Genomic DNA, 23970 nt, shown 5'->3' with positions numbered 1-23970 from the left:
CATGTTCGATTCCATCACATTGAGCATCCATGTAGTCTCACATCTGGCCGGTGCAGGTGACAATCAAGTGAGCCATGTGAAAAGAGAAGTGTTCATGTAGGTGACTAGGACACATGTAAGTGTACAGTGTTAGCATTAGTCTCTCTGTAAAATCTGAGTACTGCTAAAAAACATTTTCCAGTATCGTGTCTTTCTTGATGATTATTTTAATTAAGAAATTGTAAATCGTAGGTCCACAGAGTCCATGTGAACGGACAGATATCAGGATGGCAATAGTAGCCGATCACCTGGGACTTAGTTGGACAGGTAAGTGTATACACGACTGAGTGAGACAAATACAGTTTCTTAATTTCTTTGTCTTTCACAAGGGGTTCATTATGTAAAACAGAAACAAGCAACAAGGAAAAAAAAACAGCAAACATTTTTATCATCTGTAATTCTATCAACCCAGAGATGATTACCGATAATACCTTATATACTGTGTTTTTCAAAGCTTTTTCAAAGCCCATACACTCAAGAATAGAAATTTAAATCTCACTTTACCTTAAATGTAGGCACTTTCTTCACACTGCCATTTCTGGTAATATTAGATAACATTTTACCTAGTGGTAAATTTTTTTTCTGGTATAAAGAAAAACACAATTAAGCCCTATGATTTTTAAATCATCCAAAATTTTAAACATGGTTTATGCCCTCAGGGGGCAGCTCTCTTAAGCAACAGTTCAATTAATCCATGCCTCGGTTTCACAAATTTTAATCATTCATGAGGTCATCTTCACACTTTTTATGACCTACACATGTTATCTGTAAGTACATTTACCTGATATTTTTTTCCTTTTAAGTGGACTCACTTTTATGCCCAAAGATTTATTTCAAAGGAAATCTTGTATCACTTTGCTAAAAGACAACAAGGATCATTTTCAATAACTACGTAAAGAAGAAAACAAGAGAATGACAGGAAGCTTAAAATTTGAATTATAATTTCTTAAAGATTGATACACATGTATAAATCTATTCAAACTACAAAAATAGTTGAGTTCAGTAAAGTGAATGAAACTGTTTATGATCAGTGTGTAGAAAATGAATATTTAGCTTGATTTCACTTCATTAAAGATGAAGATAAAATTCTGTGTCGACTGAACGATTCTGCTTTGTAGTTTTGATGTTAACTGGGCCCCCAAAATCCTCCTCACATGAGTCAGAAAAATATTAAGTTTTTTAGGTTGAGTGTATTTTGTTTAACACACAACAACAGCAACAAAATATAATAGCTTAAAATAGAAATGTTAACCATTGTCACATCTAAGTCATCATGTATACCCTCAGCGATATTCTATACTCAGGGAAACAATTATCTATATGCTATTAAAATGGAGAATATGAAACCAGATAATGGCAAACAAGGTCAGCTACATCTTCTTCTTTTAAATGTCCTAAGTTCTGCCCTCACCCCCAACTTAATAACCTTCCTGTCTCCTTCCACCCAGCCCCTGCTCTCAGGCCCACTGCTAACAACCAGGAGCCTAGTAGTACTCTGAAAAGACAGGTGGTCTGCATAATCCTTGGAAGCTTGTTGAGAGTTAATAGCAATTTGTTATGTATAAATATTTGCTAACATAAAACTAATAATTATATTTTAACATCAGACATTGTAATCTAAAAACATACTGGAGCAAATGTTGATTGTGCAGTATTATATGCCCATAACTATTCATTATTTGCCTTAGACAAATCCAGTCCTTAGTATATCAGGGTACATTTCAGGAGAAGATGTGCTGTAAAGCCATAATGTTGTAAAATTCTTAGTGGCAGTGTGTCTTTGCTCTTTGCTGGGTCACTAGACAAAGGATACAGTTGGATCATAAGGGTTTGTTGGACAGTAGGAGTATTGTTTCTTAAAGCACAAAGGACTTGAAAGAACTTAAAACTTAAATTTAACTTTTGTAAATTTGAATTACCTATGCTCAATGAAGATTATTAGAAAAATTATCATGTAGAAGAGCAAAATTTAATTCTGTCCTTCAGAACCACTGTTAACATCTCAATGTACTTTGATTTTTGTCTAAAAGCTTTTAAAATGTTATATACACAATGTAACTTTTTGCTCTTTTATTTGTGGTTACCTAGTTTCTACAAAATTACATATTCTATGGTCTTGATTTTAATGGATAAATAAGATCCAATATACATACTTAATAATGGTGTTTTTCTGACTTTGGGTCACAGTGTACTAGAGAGTCATGAAATCAATACATCCTTTGGTTTTGCTTTTAATAGGATAGAATGGGGGGGAGGGGGATATGTCTGTATATTATGTGTATTAAGGCTAAGTTTTGCTCCTTAAAGATCTGGTTTCATTTATATAAACATCATGATATACAATGTATTTCTAACTGTAGGCCATGATCAAAACAGTTCGCAAACCACTGCATTAACTTAATTAACTCTTCTTTTGTTCAACACTTGGATTGTTTTCAGTTTTCTAATGGTACAAGCCTGAGATGAACATTCATGTGTATAAATCATTGTGTCCAACTCAATGTATAGTCATGATAGAGTTCCAGAAGTGAAATCACTTGACCAAAGAATCTGGACCTTTTTGAGCCTCTGAATGCATTTTGCCAAATGCTAGAAATATTTAACCAGGGTAGAATCTTGAGCAATTCCCTTTCCATGGGAAGAATTGTTTCCCATTTATTTCTATAATCACTTAATATAATACATACCTGAGAAATTTTTTTAACTGTACAAAAAATATATAATGAAAAGTAAGGCTCCTTCTCATCTTTGGCTCCTAGTTTCCCTCTGTCAAGACAGCTACTAATGCTCACACGTGTCTTCCCAAAGACACTCTGATTAATAAGGTTGAGCGTATGGGTATAGACATTGAGATGGACACAAAGCTATCTCCCTTGTATTTGTTATACAAGTGACACCGTAACATAGACAACGATCTGGTCTGGAGTCATCATTTAACCTCCCAAGTGGAATTCCTAAAGTCATGCTACCAGCACCCCCTTTGCCATATTTATGAGTTGTGTATCCCTACCCATCTTAGGTGAGGTTTGCGCAAATTGTGAAGAATAATTTGGATGACTTAAAGGAATCCAGCAGCATCCTTTTTGTACAGATCAAGAATTCTTTGTAAAATAATCTCTCAAGAGGGAATCTAATTGTAACTAAGTAATTATTTCCAGAGAGTTAAGTCACAGCCTGTGTGTGATCACAGCTTCCTGTAAAATGAAGCATATAAAGATTAATGCTCAAGGCTGGACTGGATTTTACTATAAAATTCCTTTCTTTTTTTGTGTGGCAGTTGAGCATTACTTTTATGAAACATATGTGATAAAAGTAGAATGTGAAATCTTAGTAACTCTTTTTCTTTTCTACAGAACTGGCAAGGGAACTGAATTTTTCAGTGGATGAAATCAATCAAATACGTGTGGAAAATCCAAATTCTTTAATTTCTCAAAGCTTCATGTTATTAAAAAAATGGGTTACCAGAGACGGAAAAAATGCTACAAGTATGCTGAAATTATATTACTTTAACTTTCACAACTGCATATATGCAATGTTTTAGATAAGCCTACTGTTAAGAAACCAGAGTAATCATAAAGTAATAGCAAGTCATTAAAGTTATACTTGTTTAATTTTAACACTGATATTCCAAACATCTATCTTTGGGAATCTTTTTAAGAAAGCAAATAGTAGAGAATTTTTTTTTTTTTTTTTTTTTGCATTTTGTCTTTAGTTCTCTCTGTGACCATCAAAAATGAAAATACAATTCTAGCTGTTAAATTGTGGGGTAGTAGTCAGAAGCACTCTGAGGCTACTGCTGTGGCTGGGGACGGATGCACAGGGAGAGGAAGGAAGAAGGTATAGGATGAAATCATTTTATTCAGCTTCATATGTGCTGGCAGAGAAGTCTCTAATATTTTTAGGTTTGACTTTGTTTAGTTTTGCTGGGGTGGTGGGAGGGGTGGTGCTGTCCCGTGGCCAATGCCAACCCACAACAATGGGAAGTAAGTTATTGTGGGTTTGCCAGGGTCAGCCTGACCTCAGTAAGCCGTTAAGATGGTCAATGTCAAATATGAGGGTGATCTATCTTGGCAGGCTGAAAGGAGAGGAACATGTTTAAAATTTTATTAGATCTCCTTGTAACTAAATGGAGTTTAGCTATTTTGAGGCCCATCTGCTTGGCATCTTACAGTGGAATGAATGTTGCTGTCATCACACACAGCTTCTCAAAAGTGATTCTTGAGACCCTAACATGACTTCCCTGTAATGGTGGGCTTTCTGAGCCCTCTGGATGGTGACATGGCAGAGCTCAGTCAGGAGGAGCTGAATAAACTCTAGGCGGGTCAAGAAAGCCGTGCCTTTGTGTGGATATTGTGGTGACTGGAAGAAAATCACTTAATCGGGTTTTCAACCCTCTTTTCTCCTTTTTCAGCTGATGCCTTAACTTCGGTCTTGACAAAAATTAATCGAATAGATATAGTGACTCTGCTAGAAGGACCGATATTTGATTATGGAAATATTTCAGGCACCAGGAGTTTTGCAGATGAGAACAATGTTTTCCATGACCCTGTTGATGGTAATTGAATTTAGCGTTCATATTTATTTAATCATTTGATAAACTTTGAAAGTGTGGAGGACAAGGCAGCCACTTAAAACCAACTAAATTGTGATTTGCTTGACTTCATTTCTCATTTTCACAGCATCTTCTCTGCCAGAGTCTGGAAATAAACACTCTGATAGAACAAACTTGATAAATGTCTGTGACATAAAATACACATAATGAGGTATAAAAGCATAAGTTAACTGTTGGATATTCAATAGTTGGTATTTGAAAATTTTTTACATGACCAAGTGGAAGAAAATTTCATATCTAGAGAATGCATTGTGGTTGTCATTTTCATATTTACGTAAAAAACTAGTGAACTCTTTTATTAGTATATTGGTAAGACCAAATTGTGAGTTATTTTTACCAAATAACCAAGGTACTGGGTCAAGTTTAAGCATAGAGTAGACAAATTGTTAAATAAAATGGTGAAATCTTGTTTGGGGACCAAGTATTTAAGCGCTTACTGAAAAAGCCTAATGCATCTCTCAAAAACATGTTTTACCTATTTAGCATTATTTTAACTTCATATGCTTCCATTTATTGTTTAGAAAAACCGTGCCTGATATATAAAAGTCGGTGTCATTTCTAATTCAATGAGCACAGATGTCACTAACAACATAATTCATATTTTACATTAAATTAATTTATATAATAATATTATCATTTTTCCTTCAATTTCCTATGTAAATTGGGGCTTTTTTAATCAAAGTATTAAGTAAAGGATAACAAATATCTTACTATGTTTTTCAAGGTGTTGTCTTCCTTTACAAATGGAAACGTATTCTGATAATGAATTTTGAGTAAAAAATGATGATGGTGTGGAGGAAGGAAGAAGAGCTAGGGATACTTTTCTATCCCAAGTTTTGAAAATTATGGCATTTTTCCCCGTTTTTAAACTGGCAAAGTTAGACTAACAAGAATCAGTAACTTCTAGTTCTACATATGTTATGTGGCAAAGATGGCAAATTCTTAAAAAGTTTCTGCTTACTAACGTTAAAGCTAACAGAAAATTCAAAGCATATCTTATTATCCATATAACATAAACACGATGGGCAATAGTGTCTAAAGTGGTTTCTTTATAAGCTTATAAATACCATCAATTGGGGCAGGACACCTGGGTGGCTCAGTTGGTTAAGCATCCAACTCTTGATCTCAGCTCAGCTCACAACTCAGGGTTGTGAATGTGAGCCCCTCCTTGGTTTCCATGCTGGCTGTGAAGCCTACTTAAATACATACATACATACATACATACATACCATAGAACCTTGGAAAAAAGCTCTCTTCAAGGCCTTGTCTTATATGTGAGACCATATAATGGTAACCAATCTCTTTGCACTAAAGAAAGACCATTATATCAAATTCTGAATTATTGCCAAGTTACAGTTTATGGAATCTTTTAATATTATTTTTTGGGAAAAGAAATTAAGAGAACTAATAAGCAAAAAAAAGAAAAAAAGAAAAAAAAGAACAAGTAGGATAACCAGAAAATAATGGAAATAGTCAATAGAATTGAAAGCTTTATTTATTTGTAACATTTTAAAATCAGAATAGAATGAAATAAATTCCCAAGGGCTTTTTGTGGCTACATCTTAATATTTTATATTTCTTATTTTAAAAATTCGTAGGAAAAGTTAGGAATGTGTATATGAAGTAAATTTCACTTGTGCAGATTATGAACCTCAGTTAATGTCAGCCAACTTTTCAATAAGATTCTGGTTTATAGGTGACTATACTTACCTACAGTAATTTGAATTTACCACAAAAGCTAAGTTGATATTTGTCGTGGACTGATGGGAAAATTAGGCTTTAGTTTTGTAGACCATTAATTCAGAAAGTGTGCTTGGTTGCCTTTTTTTTCCTGTCTCTCCTCTTGGTGGAACTTTTATGAAGCCTCCTTTCCTCACCATGACCAGACCATTGTTCACTTCTTTCTCTGCTGAAGGAGAAAAATGTCCCCTTTGTCCACACAGCGAAGGTTAAAACAAGGGAACTGCTCCCTACCTCCCCACTGAGCAGGCTGGTGTTTCACAGTGTTGTTGTGAATATTCAGAGAGCTCTTTGCAAATGGCTTTCTTCCCGTCTCTGTCGTGTATCATTTCTTTTTTCTATTTGAGTTGTGATTCTGAGTGGTCTGCATCACCAAAGTCACTAAGACCTCCATGTGCACCACAAGTCTTTCATCTCTGTCACATTATGACACCTGAAAGCTTTCCTTGGAGTCTTTTCTACTTTATCTGCTTCTCAAATCCTTTTCCTAACATCTTTTTAGACTTTTTTTTTCCCCAGTGCTATTGCTCTAAAGTCTAATAATAATTTCTTTCCAAAGATTAAATTTATTTTTCTTCGCTGTAAATTTCATGTGAAAAAAAAAAAAAAAAGAATGAGAGTCGGGTAGCATTGCTCCTATGTAAAGCTCTTCAAATGAGTTATAAGTAATTAATTATAACAATTGTGGCTTGCTGTATGCAGTCCACCACCATATGGATTTTGCATGCTGAAAGTAGAAAGCTAATAAATTTGACTGTGGAATAAATGTATTTTATATAACGACAGCTAACTTTTTATTGGATTGAATTAGTCTGTATATTTAAGTTACTGTATTAAAATTATCAAAGTTGATAGAAACCATTTATATCTTAATTAGTGTTCTGTTTTATTATAGTTTGCACTAGTCTTTTATTTCATTGTATTACATTTAGTTGAACTAAACCAATAAATTTATGAACATTGTTCTGTAACTCATCATACATTTTCATACCTGATATAATTTAATTCATTCCATGTGTTTTGTTTGATGTACTCTAATTCATTCCAGTCAGTCCAAATGTACTGTCTTCCATAGGTTATCCTTCCCTTCAAGTGGAACTGGAAACTCCCACAGGGTTGCACTACACACCACCCACCCCTTTCCAGCAAGATGATTATTTTAGTGATATCTCTAGCATAGAGTCTCCCCTTAGAACCCCCAGTAGACTGAGTGATGGGCTAGTGCCTTCCCAGGGGAACGTAGAGCATTCAGCAGATGGAGGACCTCCAGTCGTAACTGCAGAAGACACTTCCTTAGAAGACAGCAAACTCGAAGACTCAATGCCTTTAACAGAAATGCCTGGCACAGTGGATGTAGATGAGAGCCAGTTGGAGAATGTATGTCTGAGTGAGTATCCTCAATACCTCGGAAGTATGGCTGGGGTCCCAAAAGATGTTAAACCAGCAGAGCCACTGAAACAAACTAGTAAAGTAAGAGTAAGCTCTGAACAGCAAGAGAAAGGAAAATCTGGTCCTGATGAGGAGATGACGGAAGAAAAACTCAAATCTCTATTTGAGGACATTCAACTTGAAGAAGGCGTAGAGTCTGAGGAGATGACAGAAGAAAAAGTACAGGCTATTCTTAAACGTGTTCAGCAAGCAGAACTGGAAATGTCTTCAATTGCAGGTTGGCAGAACGAGACATCAGGTGGAAACCTAGAGCCCCCTGCTCAAGCTCGAAGACTAACCGGTGGGTTACTAGAAAGACTGGATGACAGGTATGACTCCATTTCAGAAAAAAGGAAAGCGAAATACAGATTACATGTTAATAGTTTGTTTTAAACACCTACTTTTTAGCACTTACTCTTTTTCTAAATTACCATTCCAGTTTGGGGATAATACCTGCTTTAAAGGTTGGTTCATTCTGCTAATCTGGAGAGGGAAACTCACACGAAACTCAATTTAATTCTTAAAACTACTGATAGCCTGAAGCAAAATGTAAAAAGTTTTACATGCATGCCAAAGATGTCTGTGTTTACTTTAGAAGACTACTCTTTTCTAGTTTGTGACTTGTCTGATTTTTTTCACAAAGCTAGTAATTAATATGCTTTCAAAATAATGGGGTAAATAAAACTCCACGTCTTTTAGAAATGCAAACCTTTCTATGATTTCCTGACTTCAGACTTTAAAAGTCATATGTAATTCTTCACTCCAAATAATATTGCCATGATAGAAATTTGATTACAACCAAAATAATTCCCTAATCATGAATCTGGTTCTTTTTGATACTGGACTTCCTCTAGAAAGGTAAGAGCCTAGTGTCCTTCAGACATTGGTTCAAATCCCACTGGCATTAGGTTTGCATTTTGTGACTCTGGATGAATTTCTAAGCTGTAAGAACGTCACTTTAACCGACTTTAAAAATAAGAATACTACTACTTTCCTCACACAGGTTTACAGATTGAAGAAGGAAGCCTATAGAATGGCCACCAAATGGCTGCTACAAATAGTCTGTCAGTAATAGATGGCATTATTTTTATTTATGCATACATCAGACTAAAATATAACTTACTTCAGTGGCAACTAGTGATAACCTCAGGTGTTTTTGCATCCAATTTAAATTTATTTCATAACCATGTTTAATATTTTCATATGACTGGTAAAGCTTCTTGCTCAATGAAAATTCCCAAAGAGGGAGCTTGTAACATTTTGCAAAAAAGGAGTTTACAGAGTTCTTTTTGAAGAATAAGACCAAAGAGTTCTGTGCTCACCCTACCAAAGACAACAAATAGCACTAGTTTTGATGTCTGTGTTCTAATATAGTCACATTAATTTATAGTTACATAACAGGAAATAGATACAATTATGTTACAGCATCTTTGCAGTGTGCTGGGACTGTTTGTACTTATACATATGGAATAGGGTGTACTATGGATAGGTGTTTTTTTTATATAATCACAATTTGATTTATAAGAATTCACACGTACTCACAGACATATACAATACATAAAGAACATTGCATTACGCTTATCAGTGCCTTCCAAATTCTGTAGATAATAAGCAAAGACCCTAAAAACAATGCACAAGCTAGAAAATAAAACCCATACTGATACCAGTAAAAATTAGAAGTCACTTTAAAAGAAAGCGTTGGAAGAGAAAGATTTGTAATAGTCCGTTAAAAGGAAAATAGTCCTCACAGGACCTAGAAGCAACAGGTAAGCAACAACACCCTGCTCACCAGTGGGGGTCAGCACAGGTCAGGAGCCAAGAAAGATGAGACTCAAGCAAGGCTATTGTGGTTTGCAAAGGCACGCTGGCAAGACCCACAATTGGAAAACCAGAGACTGGAACATGGGGTTCTTGGGGATGTCAGGGCTCTCAAGGAATGCATTTTGTTCTCTGCCAGCAGTTTTTTCACTGGCAATATTAAAGCTTTGGAGATCTCCTCCTCCTTAGATTGGCGGTTCTGGAACTCCAGGTATGCCCATGAACCTCCCAGGGTGACTTCCTGAGATCTCAAATCCAAGTAGCTATTGCAGTGCAATTAAACAAAATAAAACAAAAACAAGGACAGCATAACTAGGCAGGTTGGGCGGGGCAGAGCTGGGGCCCTGTGTAGCACCTCATCACCCCAAAACTCAAACCCATGAGAGACCCTCACAGTTTGAAATCCAGTGACCATATTTTTCATGTCTTTCTATTTTATGCCTTCAAGAGTAGTTTACAACATGGTAGTGAAAACTTTAGAGCTTCTGAAGCCCACTTTCAGCCATGTATTGGCATTGTAAATTTCCACATCTTCTCTTTTGCAGCCCTGATCAGTGTCGAGATTCCATTACCTCATATCTCAAAGGAGAACCTGGAAAATTTGAAGCAAATGGGAGCCACGCAGAAGTCACTCCAGAAGCAAAGACAAAATCTTACTTTCCAGAATCCCAAAATGATATAGGGAAACAGAGCGCTAAGGAAACTCTGAAACCAAAAATCCATGGATCTGGTCGTGTTGAGGAACCAGCATCATCACTAGCCGCCTATCAGAAAGCTCTAGAAGAAACCAGCAAGTTTGTAATAGAAGAGCCTAAACCCTGTGTGCCTGTCAGTATGAAAAAGATGAGTAGGACTTCCCCTGCAGATGGCAAGCCAAGGCTTAACCTGCACGAAGAAGAAGGGTCCAGTGGGTCTGAGCAAAAGGTATGCCATCTAGTTTTCCAGTACACTGTCATTTAAACCAAAAGTCCTGATGCTTCACTTTGTTTGATTAGTCTTGTAACATTGAGCCCAAGGTTCTTTATGATGACCCAGTTGTAAATGTAACACTAATGGAGGGGGTGAACAAAGTGCTAGGTGGAACATATGCTATTGGATTACACCTTCATTCACTGAGAAGGAAAAAGCAAGCAGCATCAATTCAGCTATTTTTCAGGAGGAAGGAGAACTACAGAGATGTTATGCTTAAGGTCCAGTGTTAATTTGGTCTGGTATTTAGGTTTCCTAACTCCCAACCCAGTCTTCTTTCTTATGGAAGGAGGATAATTATTCAGACCTTTTCTGGTGGTTCTGCATAATTTAAAGAGTTTATAGCATGTGACCCATCTAAGAGCTCTACCCTATAAAAGTGTGTTTTAAAAATTGGAGAAACATAGTGCCCAAGCCTAAAATGAGGTGGGTATATACCATGGTGGATTGACAGCATTTAGAAATTGGAAGTTAGAGGTCTCATTTTAATAATTTTTATATCTAAGTTGATGATTATCTTAATATTCATTTTTAAAAATTTGAAAACCTTACTGTCAGAATTATTTGCACTTTGTGCTCCGTGTTCTTGTACCATCTAATAGATTTGTATTCGTTCTTTGAGGTTTATCATTTTTAGATATTAAAAACTTAAAAACTTTAGAACTGAAATTATAGATGGATATAAGAAAATAAAAATTAGCTCTATTTACTACATTCTTTTTTTTTTTTTACTGCTTTTTGCTCTCTCCATTATTGTGTCTTTTCCTGAACTGCGCAGTGGGCGCGTAGACTGAGACATGGGCATCTTTGGAACAGTAGCACCTACAGTTTTCCCTAAAACATCAGGTTGGCTTAAGATCTACCGCAGTGTTTTAGGTAGGACAAAAAAAAGTCTTTTGTAAAATATTGAGTCCATGATTAACTCCTGCTTTAGAAAAACTTTAATAGCAAACTCCCAGTCACTCAGGAGCTAATTATCAGCTTATCAACTAATCATATCCTTTCCTTTTCCCTTCTGCAGGCTATCTTTTGACCATTTTCCTGCATGTTAGGAGGGAAAGTGAGGGGAAGTAAAATGCTAAGGCCTTCCTTTCACTTCCTGACAAATGGGTTTTGAATATTGATTTCTTTCAGTTCATTCTAGTATATTTACGCAGTGCGACCTTGGATGTTCCCTTTTAAAATGAGTCCACAAAATAGAGAAGGAAGTGATAACATAGTGATGTCTTAACTATGAAAGTTTATTCTGTAAAGCCTATTAAAATCCATAGAAAAGGTCTGAAATCAAATGATCATATACCTGTAAATAAACACTTCTTATATGTACACATGCAAACACATTGGCCATTGGGGAACCAGGGAGAGGGCAAAAGAGGGTTTGAAAATGAAAGCCTTAACCCTGAATGGAAACTCAGCTGAGTTCATCAGTACTGGAACATAATTGCTATTAGAAAATGTTTTCAAGGTTTCTTATAAATGAGATTGTGCTTTTGGGATTGGTCTAAGTAGATTCCCTAAGAACCCAACCTTACAAGAAATCCAAAAATGTTCAGGATGTGCCCTTTGTGGCTAGACCATAGTGCATTAGCAACCAACTAAGTCATCTGATGTATGATCTCAGAAAACAGCCCCCTTTTTGTCCCCTAAAAAATCAGGTCAAAAGTCCGGGTGCGGTTCTTACACGGATGACTGCCTGCTGTTACAAGGTAAACTTCTGCTACTTTCCAACTCTTTCAAAGCAGTGACCCATGGCAAGAAGTACTAAGAAAATTGTTTGGTCTCCTAGTTACCCTCTTTGCCAATTCTAGAGAATTCTTTAAAGGGAATCCTGATCGAGATTCTACTACCATCTTCTCTCTACCCTCCACCTTCAGATTAGCAGGGAGAATGTGGAAACAAAACACAGGCCGAATGGCCCCTTTCTATTTTTATAATTATGTCAATCATAACATACTTGACATCTAGGCTTAGTAGTGTTTGCATTAATGTATGTTCTGCTTTTTAATTTACCCAAGTGAAAATCTTCCCCAGTTTACGATCCGTAATTAATTCTGAATAATTCTGATTGAATTTTTCCCTTTTCTTCATCTAATCTACTGATCTCTGAATGCAAATTAGAAATTCTTTTTTTTTTTTCCCCACAATAGGAACTCCTTCCCTTTTTCTGCTTCTTTGAGCCATTTCAGGGCCTTCTTTCACAATACTTGGATCCTTCTAAGTTTTCTGAATTTATGGTCTTTTCAAAAAAACTTCAAATTTCATAAGGAACTTAGCAGCCAGTAGATCTTTGCAGGGAATAAGGAACTTGAAAACTCTTTCCTTTTGACACCATGTTATTTAGTAGGGTATTTTGTTCAAATGAAATTTCTTACAAAGTCAAGATTGATATTACTATAATATTTCAAAATATTTGTTAACTAGACCTTTGGTGGAAAATGGCCTACTTCATTATCTATTTGAGAAACATTCCATAAATCACATTAGCTAACACTGATACCTCCTGTAACAATTTTACTTTTTTCCCCCCTATTGATACCAACACTGCCATTGATTGTTCCAATGGATATTAACTATAGTTTCTATCTCTGAGACTATCAGATTCAGGGTAACTAGCAAACTTAGAAAACAAAATACCAGAATTATTATCAGAATTCCACCATTAAATTTTGAAATAAAATCATTCAGTAAATAGTGTTCACCATGACATTGAAATAGAAACCGAAGATATTTTTCCCTTTGAGTTATGAACTATGTGGCAATTACTCTTCATTCTCATTGCCTAAAAATTAATATTTGTGCAATTACTGTATTCTTGTCTATGCCATATTCTTGTCTGTCAGGTGTTTTTTCTGTCCTAATTTCATATCAATTCTTTAAATTATTTTTTAATCTTTATTTTTGAGAGAGAGAGAGACAGAGACAGAGCATGAGCAGGGGAGGGGCAGAGAGAGAGGGAGACACACAATCTGAAGCAGGCTCCAGGCTCTGAGCTGGCCAACACAGAGCCTGACTTGGGGCTCAAAGACACAGACCATGAGATCATGATCTGAGCTGAAGTCGTACGCTTATTAACTGACTGAGTCACCCAGGTGCCCCTTTTTTCCTTTTTTTTTTCACATCAGTTCTTTAAAATAAGACTCCAAGCTTTCACATGTTTTATATTATTCTTTCATTCATTTGCATAAACTCTTGCTGAGTACGAGTTGCATGTTAGGTGCCAATTATACTGCTAAAAATTCCTGTTATAAATGTATGTAGCGAATTATACTGATGTAAATTCTTTACTTTTTTATAAATTTCAAATAGCTTTTGATAAAGTTGTCAAATCTGACCAAAATTTCATTGAAATTAGACATACTATACCTCTTTAATGAAAGGTCAAGTGAATATAGATTTCAAACTAGTTTTAAATGAATATTAATTTTTCTTCAAACTAATAATTGGTAGCATATAGTTTCTGATGCCAAAATGTCTCTTATTATTATTTTTATTATTTAATTACACTGATCTTTACCATATATATGCACATACAGATCAGTGTAATTAAATATATCCATTACTATATGCACACACATATATACACACATATACAGAGGAATTTCATTTAGAATCCTGCTCAAAATTTTCTTCCATCTAAACTTTTTTAAAGATTCTCACAAATACATATCATGATTTTCCTTAGCAGGGAAAACCAGCAAGTGAAAGTAATTCTTTTTTGATTTCCCTTCTCAGAATGTCTTTTATTTTAAATGTGATGGTAAAATTATTATACTAAAAAATGCATTTATCAGGACTTGAAAGACAGTGAGAGTGATTCGAGCTCAGAGGAAGAACGGAGAGTCACTACCCGAGTTATTCGCCGGCGTTTGATTATAAAGGTATCCTGTAGCCGGATGGTGATGGGGCATCGCTATGTGATTAGAAAGTCCTTCCTTGTGGCCTTGAAAATTTAGCATGCTTGATAACTAAGTGGCTCTGTGTATGTTTCTTTGCATATTTGAAAGCTTGTAAGAACAACCAGCAACAAGGAAAAGGTTGTGTTGCATGGTAGTGAGTGTTCTGTCTAGGCCTGTGTTTGACATGTGACAGCTGTAATTTTGTCTGGGAATTCTTGGTATTTGTATCCTGCTTTCCCTCAAAGTGTTATATGTGAACAAAGATTTTATCTTGGTTTATATCAAATGAAACGTTCAATCGAAACCTCCGAGGCCACAGTGAGGTATGAGGTCAGGTCAAGAAGGAGAATGAAATAATTAAAAGGCTCCCCTCCTCAGCCTCAAATTCCTACTGCCTGAACAGATAGATCTTAAGTAAAAACCAGTTCTTTAATACCAAACGATGGCTGAGAATTTGGAGTAATAGCCTGGCATGGATGTATGTAACAAACAAAATTGGGCAAAACCTTCTGAAAAAAGGCTTTTAACTTGACTAACATACAGAAAATCAGTCTGTATTTTTACATATACGAAGCAGTTTTTACTGGAAGTGAAAAATATCATTCTCCCCCTGCTACAACACAGTTGAACACTATGAATAAACCTTCATTTCCCCCCACAAAGGCCTTTTGAAGCACTGACTGTATGCATGGTAAGGTCCAGCAGAACACTTTTCACAGCCTGTGCTTGTCTTCATTACTCTCTTTAGAGAGAGATTTCTTGATGTTAGAATAATTGACTACAGAAACTAGGAAGCCATTTTCAACACACAGACCTTTGAAGGTCGTCCAAATAACTTGAGGCTCCTTGGTTGACAGCTCTGGAGAGAAAGAAAGGAAGGGAAATATGTATTGAAAACCATTTATCAAATTTATCCTCCCTTTCCAAAGTGTCAGGAGGCCCAGCAGAGAGCAGAGAAGTTGGCTTAGGTATCTAAAACTTTTTAATCCTGCTGCTTGTATTTTTCATGTAGATCAGATGAAAGAAGAGGACAAAATCTGCCAAATCTGCTCTAGTATAGTTTTTCTAAGACTCTGGAAGCATTAGAGAAGAAAATAGGTCCTTGTCTGAATCTTAAACTATGCACAAATCAATCATGAGCTCAATAGATAGCTATCAAAAAAAAAAAAAAAAAAGCACGAATCACTTTGAAAATTCCATATAGGCAAGCCAAATTACTTATGGGTGTCCAGCATATCCAGCATATTTGCAAGTATTCACCTCCCACACATTCCCTGGGATTAGGAGGAAAGAAATAATACAGGTTTTCTGAAGGAGTTAAAGCCATACTCTTTGCTCAGGCAGGATTTGTTCTTCCCAGAATCAGTGTCTTCAAGAAATGATATTTTAAAGTGAAATGTCCTGAAAAAGCACACCGAACACATTGTCTTGTAACTTGCTTTTTATGCTAATATATGACATACTGGTGTCACCTCCAAATCCACCTCACTCCTTATAAAAGCTGCTCATTATATGAGTTGACTCTCCTGTATATAGGACAGAAGAAAATAAACATAATCCTGCAAAAAAAGTGAGAGAGAGAGAGGATAAAGAAGTTTTACTCTAAAGAATACAAAAACAAAATAATAAAAACACAAAACCCATCAAATCAATGAGGGTTATTTCACTTGGTCTAGAATTCTAGATATGCATTAGCAAGCTAGCTTTTAAGTAATTTTGTTAGAGTGTGTTATTTATATATTTGAGCTTAATATAAAATTAAGCGTGTGTGATATATAAACATTTTTATTAAGGGCTTAAGTTTAAAAGACGAAATTATGCTATGATGGCTTCATAAAACAGAGGAGTCTGTGTTCTCTTCAAATCCCCACTTCTTGAAGTTTAATTTTAGGGAGGTTGAGTTGGAATGATCAGAGCATAGGTTTTATAACTGGGGAGTGCATTGTGTACACAATAGAGTCAACAAATTTGGAGAAACCAAAACCTAAAAAAAATAGCTATAATTGAAAACTATAGATATAATAAAAATCTTTATAAATTACATGTATAAGAATCTTTCTGGTTACTCTTTTTCTGTTCAGAGTTTCAGGGCAGTTAGAAAGGATCACATTTCTGTTGCTTTTCTCTTCATGTGTTGGTATCTTTCTGAGATAAAAGCTGAAAACTGCCGTCATATACAGTAACTGGGATGTGGGAACTGCCTCTGTCAAAAACATGAAAGGAGAATGTTAGGGTGGAAAGGAATCATTGATACTAAAATCACTCATTTTCCAAGGTGACAAAACCAAGGGACTGGAGAGTGGTTGGTTTAGCCCAAATCACACTCCAGTACAGTAGCACTTCTGGAAGGCCCCAACCCCAAACCTAATCTCGAGCCCTCCAGTGCAGCACCTTCTACCTGCTTTTTCCACAACACTGTGTTCTCCAGAATAAATAAAAAAGGAATAGCTTCTTATAGACCAAATTAGACACTTGGCCACTTAAACCTTTCCAGCGGCCTGGAAGAGGGCAGCCGTGGGCTGTCTCTCCTGGAAATTATCTGACAGGATTGGAATGCTGAGAATTTGGCCTGCTTCATGGAGGTTGTCCAGCCTTGGGCTGAACCAGCATATTTATGCTGTTTGCCATAGTGATCCCTCTAACGTTTAGGATCTCGGAGTTGAAAACTATTGTGGGGTTGTTCCATCTCTCCCAGGACTAGCTGTGGCTATGCATGGTCCACATAAGCAGTAGGTGTGCTCAGGATTCCATTACAAGTGTGGGTGAATCTGTCTTCCTAGCCATAAAATTTGTACAACTCGTGGGGTGAAAGTATAATTTTATGATTTGTCTCTGTAATGTCATATGCAGGTTCATCCATTTTTTATGAAGTTCTTTTTTTTTTAATTTTTTTTTTACATGTACTGTATTCAAGTCTCTAAGGAATAAGTCCAACAAACTCTTCCAATTGTGTGGGGACTTTTAGATTTTATAAGCATATTAATTTATTTCTATATAATTTGATAATATCACAGTTGTTTCAAATGCTTCGAAGCAGTTTCAGTAAATTACTCAGTCCTATGAGCTTGTTTATTTTATTCACTTAGCAAAGACAGTGATTACAAAGGTAAAAACTTTAATTCGCAGCCAAACTATTGTGAAGTTAGGTAGGATTCAGATAACTGAATTTTTATTATATAGTTCAACTGTATTTTTATTTCTGCTGTTGAACTTTTTGCTAACTTCTGAATTAAGTTTACATATATGTTTTCCCCAAATCAAGCAACTCAAAAGTATATAAAGTTTGATCTACTCTTTCCATTTCCCAGAGGTAACCACTTTTCACGAGCTTCAGGTTATTTTGATGTACATATATTAATATATATATAAAATGTACATGCACTTTATATACATGTAAACACACATTCCCCGAAGTGAGTTTCTCAGAATATAAAAATGGGTTATACTATCACTTACTGCTATTATAATAACTTGCAAAGTTATATATGTCACATACATGGTATCCTTTCCACTTGGGGGAGAAAGCTAAAGTTTTAATGTTCTATACATCAGACAAATTGGTACATTTCGTACTGGTTTTCTTTCCTTTTATTCAAGAACAGAGGAATAAAAGCTATAAAAGGCAGTGCCTCTAGCAGAGGTCCAAAGGGAAGTACAGCTAGTCTACATTAAGGTGGCCACTGGGGATGATACTGTGACACCATATGTGCTGTGATTTTCCTCTGAAGTAGGAAAGGAGAAAGTGGGGGGGAGGGGGGGAGGTGTTGCCAAAAATAATGCCATCAACAAGACCAGGGGGGAAATTTTGCCTACTTAAAGGTACAAACTGTTGTCTAGAACTTTAGGAACTAATTAGAGGTTATTTTCTGTCATTAAAGATGGATGATTTTTTTTTAAGAACATGTTTCCTGACTCCTGTCTTCCCTCTTTATCTAATGGATTCCTAACTAATCTCCCCCAATTTAGTGAGTTTGTACATCATAACACAACTTACTTTGGCCTTATTAAAGCACTAATTGATTGTATTTAATGGCCAATTATGGTTAAGAGAGGTATCTTTATCTTTAGCTATACATAAACAGTATGGGTTTTCAGTAGGAAACAAAGAAAATGCCTACATGCCAGACTAGATCTAAACAACTTCTATGGCTTGTTATTTAGAAGTAGGACTTTAATTTTTTCTAAGGCTATTAATATAAATCCATTTACTTCTATTATTCACTATATTTATAAATATACCTTCTTTCACATTTCTGTCAGAGACTTTCCAAACAGTTTACTGGCATCTTTCCCCACAAAAGGGTCCATTCATAATGTATCCAATAGGATTCTACTTTACTGGATTTTCCTGGGATCCTCAAATTACCTACTATGCAAAACACCAGACATTTCCCAGAGTTAGCTCAAAAACATTTCATTTTTTCATGTTTAAACTGTAATGAAATCTTTCATCACCTCTTATTATTGGCTTTTCTGCTTCTTTATGCCTTTGTTTTCAAAATAAAATGAAATTCATTTTTTTTCCCAAAATATATGAAACCACCCACAGGAAATATAAATAACACTTCCATAAAAAACTTTTTGCAGATTTTAGTGCATTTAAGCATGAGACCTCCCTCTACATTTTTCCAATCCCCTTCCCTCTCTTAAGTGTGGTAATTGAAGCAAATCATAAGCAAGAGCCAAAGGGAGCTAAACATGAGCAGCAAGAAACATCATGTTTTATTTTCATCCCACCTCCCTCCCTCTCTACCACAGTGAGGAAAATGAACCCATGTCTCACCCAGTCATGAGCTATAAGCCCATAATCTAGAAGAATACAAAGTCATTTTGTAAAAAGAAAAGAATGAAAACAATTTTGGCAGCAAAACAAGGTAATGTTTTAGTCTTTACTCTGTCATTTTAAACCGGCTCTGCCTTTCTACTGGCTGTGACATAAAGCAGTCATAGAACATTCTCACCATTGGCTGGTGCTGACAAAATTATCAGAGCTACTATCCTTTCCAGCCCAACAACACTGCAAGAGTTAGAATCCTGGCTCTCCCAGAAATGTAGCTGTCAACTTCGTGATCTGCCATTTTCCCTAAAATAACATCAGGTGAACAACAACTACAGTACATTGTTCTAATAGCATTGTCCCGGCCACCTTTTCACCAAGAAGTCTGACTAGCAGGTCACTAGGTCTGTAGAGTAGGTCTGCGCTTAAGATGTTTGTCCTTGTTCCCCCAAACTAAGTGGCACTAACTGAATGTTGAATACCAGTGAAGAAGGTTATATATTGCATATATAGCCCCATTTTTGCTCTCTGAGTGGTTTTTCTTTCTTTTTTTTTTTATGTTTATTTATTTTTGAGACAGAGGGAGACAGAGTGCGAGTGGGGGACGGGCAGAGAGAGAGGGAGACACAGAATCTGAAACAGGCTCCAGGCTCTGAGCTGTCAGCACAGAGCCCGATCCGGGGCTCGAACCCACGAAATGTGCGATCATGACCTGAGCCGAAGTCGGATGCCCAACCGACTGAGCCACCCAGGCGCCCCTGGTTTTTCTTATTGTACAATCATAGAGCCAAATAGGGAGATATTAAGGAGCCATATAAATCTACCAAGCTGGAAAATATGAGCCCAACTTGGGGAGTTAAGACTTTATTCCATTTTTTAAATTCACCAGAGGAAGATCTTTGACAGTTTCCCCTTGTAAATCAGATAACAGTCACTAACTGAAAGATATCATCATCTTAAATCCCTTTAGTACTGATCTTTTCTTTTCTTTTTTTTGTCTGTGGCAATAGAGATTAGATGATCCATCATCACATAAGACCCCTTCACTTGAAGATAGTATTCAGAAATTGTGTACACCATCAGACATAGTTATTCTCATTTTAATACCTCCAAAAAGCTCAGTTTTAAAGAAAAACATGATATTCTCTGTACTCTGAACTTCACTTTTTAAAAAAAGTCTATCTTACCCTTAGTAAATGAATTTTTAAATGGAAAAAAAAAAAAAACTAATAAAGACAATAAATGTCATGCCCCAACTAAGGTACCATCTTAATTTAGATTAAGGAAAATACAACCTAAAAATTATTTAGAGATTTGGTAGGACTAATTCAGAAACACAGTGCTCAAAATGAGGCGATCTAATTAGAGCTCTAATCATTGACTTTTTTTTTTCTTCAAAAAATGAAACCTTTTGGTTTATATAGCATTGTGTAACTGTGTTTTATAATTTTTCCTTCTTGGAGTTGCCTGCTAACCGTCAGTCTTGTACATACCTAAGGCTTACTGCTTTGACTGTTGTGGCCTAAGTAACCATTAGAGGAGTCAGCCTTTTCCCTTTGCCCTGGAGTAGCAAGCAGAATTTATACTTTCTTTCTCTAAAACTCTGCAGAGCATGTGTGTGGCCTATGGAGTGCTGTGGAGATCTGTCCATCTAGTATGTTGCTAATCTCTATGCCACATCCTTTAGGGAGAGGAAGCAAAAAGCATTCCTGGTGAATCTGTCACAGAAGAACAATTTACTGATGAAGAAGGCAACCTCATCACCAGAAAAGTAATCATCATTGGGATTTTACGCTTCTCTTGGGATTTAGATTTTTCTACTGTTTGCTGTAGTGTCACCCCTTGAAACAGAAACAAAAATCTCACTATTGCTTCCTACAGATCACTCGGAAAGTAATAAGACGAATTGCTATCCCACAAGAGAGAAAACATGATGACATGGTAATGGAGAGGGGCTGCCAGAGAAAAAGAGGATAAACACTTTGTGAACTTTCTAGAATACGCTGCTAACAGGCTGGCATCTGCAGTGTGGCAGCTTGAAGTGTTTGCTGCTTTTGACATCCTGTGCATTTGATCAGGGTCAAAGAAAAAGACTTCTTCTTAACGTTCTTTAACATTATATATTTTTTACTGTCTTCAGAGTTTTCAGAAATAAGTTCATTTATGGAGAGTAGAATGTGCTGGTTACAGCATGTGAGAGAAATAAAATTAAAACCCTCTCTCACCACCAGACCCCTGGGCAGCACCCCCCACCCCCCACTTTGGCCTCCCACCCAGTGCTTTGCCTGAAGCTTAGTGCCTGCCTAGGGGGAGGGTGGAGAGCACCTGAGGGAGGGCACTCACTTCCAGCAAAGGTACAGGGTTTCAATGTTAGAATGGCAAAAAGCTCACATCAAATCCATACATTTTTCCCTTTCCAGTATGTTCTACAAAGGGAAATCTGAATTCCCTCATCTTAACCCGAGGAGGGCTCTCCTCTCTGGGTTTATAACAGCCCATATGCAATGTGTCAGTTAAAGAACTAATCTTAACCACTGTGCAGTGTAACTCAGCAAATGAAACTCCATCTCCCAGACAAAACACCTCTGGCTATTTGTCATTCCTTTCCTTTTCTCATTTTGAAAATAGAAACTCCAATAGCCTGTGTTTACATAAGAAAAAGTGCACTGAAAATTTCTTAAGACTAACTCAAAAGATTGGAAAGGCTACTGTGTTTCTGTTATAAAGCTGGGAAAAGTGGAGTATTTGTACAATTTTGCTCTCAGGGAAAAGTATCCCTGGTGCTCAGTGAAGAGAGGTCTTGTTTTATGGAAAATGGATGATTGCTTGATCTGCAGTAATGAGGAAGGGGTTGGTAATTCCACAAATTAAAAAAAAAAAAAAAAAGTCCCTCAGATCAACAACATCCCTATGGTGTTTAGTTCATGATCAGTGCTTTCCTGAGAAATTTTAGTCTCAATACAACAGATTGCTTAAAATTCTGTTGGCTTAAGAAGAAATAAATTATAATTTACTAATATTTGTTATAATTTGGGTTTGGGTGCCTTGAGAGCTTTGGTGATGATTTCTTCTAGTTTACAAGTAAATGAACAGGCTAACTCATTTTTTTTAATTTATCACTAACCTTTAAAAAATTTTTATTTGTTACTATTATTCTTTTTTTGTCACTAACCTTTTATTTATCACTAACCTATCAAGTTACTCCAAAGTATAGTTATGTTACTGTATTCATTCTGACGGTGCTCTCTAGCTTGCCTCGATGATGCCAGGCTTGTGTGGTTACGCCAAATAGACTGTGTGTATTTTGAGACGTGAAGTGACAAAGTGCTTTAAACTGTGTTTCACTTACCTAATCCAGCCTCAAGGGACCAGAATGGGAACCACTCTATGACTAAAACTCTTTCACTGTGAAATCTTAACACATACATTCCTTTTTACAGCAGGGAGAAGGTTATAAGGTGAAGACAGCGAAGAAGGAAATCCGTCATGTGGAAAAGAAGAGCCATTCATAACAGTAAACGGTTAGTCAAGGCAATAGGTGTGCTCATATCAACAACAGTCGGCCTTAACTCGCTGTGAAACCTCTCCTTTCTCTTGATGAGTGATTCAGATCCCCCCATCCACTGCCCTCCTCTCTTTTTCACTGAATTCCAGCTTTGAATATCCAGTATGAACTTATTGGGCTTATTTCTATATTTACATATGCAACGTACACACACACTCCAGTCACAGTTCATAAACTTTCTCCTCACAAACTAGTCAGGAATTTAAATGTAAATGGTGTTTCCAGAAGCAAATGTAAACAGTGATTTTTGAGTCCCCTCTAAGAGCAGAGGCTCCGTATGAAATGTGGTAGCATTATACAGCCTGACAGGAAGCCGGTCTGGCAACAACCAGTTAGTTCTCACTGATGCACTCTGAGATTTGTGCACATCCAGCCTTTCACTGTTTTAGCAGAATGGCCTCTGAGATTTCAATTTCCATTGAAATAGAGTGGTTGCCCATTTTAAATTAAATGGCTGAGATCCCTATATGCTACTTGGTATATCTTCCAGAAACCAGAGCAAATTAAATAGGAGGTAAATGGACTATTTTTTTTTTGAAAAAAAATTTTAATGTTTATTTATTTTTGAAGGAGAGACAGAGCGCGAGCAGGGGAAAGACAGAGAGAGAGGGAGACACAGAACCCAAAGCAGGCTCTAGGCTCCGAGCTGTCAGGACAAAGCCCAACGCAGGGCTCAAACTCACAGACTGTGAGATCATGACCTGAGCTGAAGTCAGACACTTAACCAACTGAGCCACCCAGGCACCCCTGGACTACTTTTTTTTTTTTTAAGTGAAATATTTGGTGAATTTGCTTAAATTTGTCTGAAATTTTTTCATAGATGAGGATATTTCTAACAAACATTGTTTTCTAAGTTTTACGTTATCCTATTATCTTTAGCTATACTTATGAAAGGTCATTTCCTAAGCATGAAAAAAGCAGATGGAGCTTTGAAAAGAAATTTGAAAAGGTCTCTTGAGTCCGTGAGGTGAAGTAGCATGATTTCTCAAGGGATGTGCACCAGCAGTTCTCTTAGCCCTACTGGTCAAAATGACAAAGAGCATATAGATTCTAGTTTTTACTCGGACAGATCTTCTCTTCCCCAGTGACCGGAATCCTGCTACTGCAGTGTGGACATGAGGAACTG

General features: G+C 36.4%; 1 protein-coding gene across 2 annotated transcripts in view; it reads left to right on the top strand.

Annotated features, from left to right (window-relative positions):
* ANK3 (ankyrin 3) overlaps window positions 1-23970 on the top strand; it is a 334814-nt gene that overhangs the window by 298798 nt on the left and 12046 nt on the right. The window contains exons 38-47 of one of the 2 annotated variants that reach the window (XM_042959816.1): window positions 232-306; window positions 3393-3524; window positions 4451-4594; window positions 8058-8148; window positions 10183-10561; window positions 12262-12312; window positions 14398-14484; window positions 20967-21050; window positions 21161-21220; window positions 22720-22800. In XM_042959816.1, the coding sequence (XP_042815750.1) occupies window positions 232-306; window positions 3393-3524; window positions 4451-4594; window positions 8058-8148; window positions 10183-10561; window positions 12262-12312; window positions 14398-14484; window positions 20967-21050; window positions 21161-21220; window positions 22720-22791 (1175 nt within the window). In that variant the 3' untranslated portion in view covers window positions 22792-22800. Of the gene's footprint in view, window positions 1-231; window positions 307-3392; window positions 3525-4450; window positions 4595-7466; window positions 7779-8057; window positions 8149-10182; window positions 10562-12261; window positions 12313-14397; window positions 14485-20966; window positions 21051-21160; window positions 21221-22719; window positions 22801-23970 lie in introns of both variants that reach the window. The other variant, XM_007095800.3, reaches the window with a different exon arrangement.

The sequence above is a fragment of the Panthera tigris genome, chromosome D2 (assembly GCF_018350195.1).
Source record: "Panthera tigris isolate Pti1 chromosome D2, P.tigris_Pti1_mat1.1, whole genome shotgun sequence".
NCBI classification, from domain to species: Eukaryota; Metazoa; Chordata; class Mammalia; order Carnivora; family Felidae; genus Panthera; species Panthera tigris.
Note: the sequence above shows the minus strand (reverse complement) of the source record. Positions and strands in the feature narration are given on the sequence as shown.